The 2,080-nt window shown below is 34.3% G+C and overlaps 1 protein-coding gene across 1 annotated transcript; it reads right to left on the reverse strand.

The window, feature by feature from the left end:
* Positions 1-335: 335 nt before the first annotated feature.
* Positions 336-1,724, reverse strand: LOC112454652 (zinc finger BED domain-containing protein 1-like). Its single transcript, XM_025016153.1, has one exon. It carries the CDS (start codon positions 1,722-1,724, stop codon positions 336-338), a length of 1,389 nt encoding a protein of 462 aa, XP_024871921.1.
* Positions 1,725-2,080: the final 356 nt, after the last annotated feature.

The following is a 2,080-nucleotide window of genomic DNA, read 5'->3' on the forward strand; positions in this document are numbered from 1 at the left end:
ACTTTCAAAAAATCAATTTTCTTAAAGGTTAAACATTTTATAATATTTTTAAAATAAAACGCTTGTTACAATTTGAAACATTTACCAAGTTACAATATTTTATTGCGTCAGAGATTCACTGAAACTTTAATTGCGTGTTTTTCGAAAATTCATCAATTAGGTGTCTAACACATTTTGTTTTTAATCTATATAAAAATTGTTAAGACAATTAACAATTCGTTAACAAAATTATTTTTAAACTAAATATAAAATTAAAAAAAAACTAAAATAAAAACTAAATAAAACTAAATAAAACTAAATATTTTTTGTCAAAAAAATAAAAGTACATGGCTTTATTACTCTAATAAAAATTTGTTTTGAAAAATAAAAACATTTGTCGAAACATTCTTAGAGGCCATGCAGCTCCGTTGTGGCGAAACGATATTGCCCGCAGTTGAAAAAATTTGCTCTGACGCAACGGATGTCGCGGGAATACATAAATATTTCTTCGCCAACAGAGCCAACTGTGGAAATTTCTTTTCATGTGATTTCCACCATTGAAGGGGATCCATATTAATATCAATTTGTGGCTCACAAAGATACAGTTGGATCTGCTGAGCTGCCGAAGTTAAATGCGTGTTTTCGGGCTTTTTAAAAAGATAGTCTAGTACGCTATTTGACAAGCTTTGTGACGATTCGGATCCTGTTGGAATAAGAGATGTTGCTTCTAGTTCAATCAGTTCTCTAATCGCGGTCCGTTGCAACATTGGTTCAGCCTGGAGATCTTTATGACGAGGATCTAAAAATGATGCTTTTTGACGAACTGATATATTTTCCTGTGACTCCATTTGGAAACGAATTGATAACGCCTCTGCTAACGTTTTTGATACGCCTTCAGTTCCACAAGAAAGATGATTAGCGATCACAGTTTGAATTACTGGACGTACCATTGATGCTAGAGCTCCGGATAGTACCGTAGTTGCAATTTCAAGTGGTTTGAGAACTGGTATTAAATTTTCAAACATACTCCATTCATCTTCATTTATTTCTAAATTTTTAGCATGCAAAGGAGTTGTCACGGTTCGATCTCCAAGAACAGCTGTGATAGCGCTACGATTCTCTACAAGTCTTTCAGCCATAAGTAAATCTGTATTCCATCGAGTACGAACACTTTGGATTAATTTTCGTTGAGGTAAGCCTAATTGTTCTTGTTTTTTTGCAAGAGCTTGTGAAGCAATGACGGAATGATGAAAATGGGAAACAATTTTACTTCCTTTAGCAAGCACGATGGAAATATTATCTTTCTTCAACGCATCTCTCACGGCTAAATTTATCGTGTGTGCTGCACAACTAGAGCTGGATCCGACATTCATCATGCTGTTCACTGCGAGAACAATGTTGCTTGCATTATCATGAACAATGGATACAATTTTGGTGTCAATTTGCCATTCAGCAGCAACATTTTGTAAGCTGTCAGCTAAATTTTCCGCCGTATGCCTTTCGCTAAGTTCTTGCATACTTAACGTGAATATTTGTGGCTTCCATACGTTATTTACGATGTGAGCATTCACATTCATATAACCTTCTTGAGATCGAGAAGTCCAACAATCCGTGTCCAGAGCAATAAATTTGCACAAATCTAATGTACATTGGATCTTGGTTTTTACTTCATCTTCAAGAGCACGTAAACGGCGTAGTACTGTTTGACTGCATGGGCACTTGTATCCAGGCTCGATTTCTTTCATAAATGTTTGGAAAGCAGGACTAGAAGAAAAACTAAAAGGCAGTCGGTTAAATGCGATTAATTTAACTAGTGCCCGTGTAATCTTCTCGCTGCGTTCCTTGCTAACAGATGTAATCCCACGTGCACGTTTTCGTGGTATAGTGGCCGAATCAGTGGAAGAAGTACTGACGCTTGTATTAGAGAAAGAAGATCCTTCGATTGGGTCATCTGTATCTGTGCTGTATTAAAAATAGTATATTATATACATATACATGTGTGTATAATATATATATATATATATATATATATATATATATATATATATACATAGTGTACATAAAAACGTTAAGTAATTAAATTGAAAACTAAATATTAATA

This window comes from Temnothorax curvispinosus, unplaced genomic scaffold (assembly GCF_003070985.1).
Source record: "Temnothorax curvispinosus isolate PA1 unplaced genomic scaffold, ASM307098v1 QBEX01005215.1, whole genome shotgun sequence".
NCBI lineage: Eukaryota > Metazoa > Arthropoda > Insecta > Hymenoptera > Formicidae > Temnothorax > Temnothorax curvispinosus.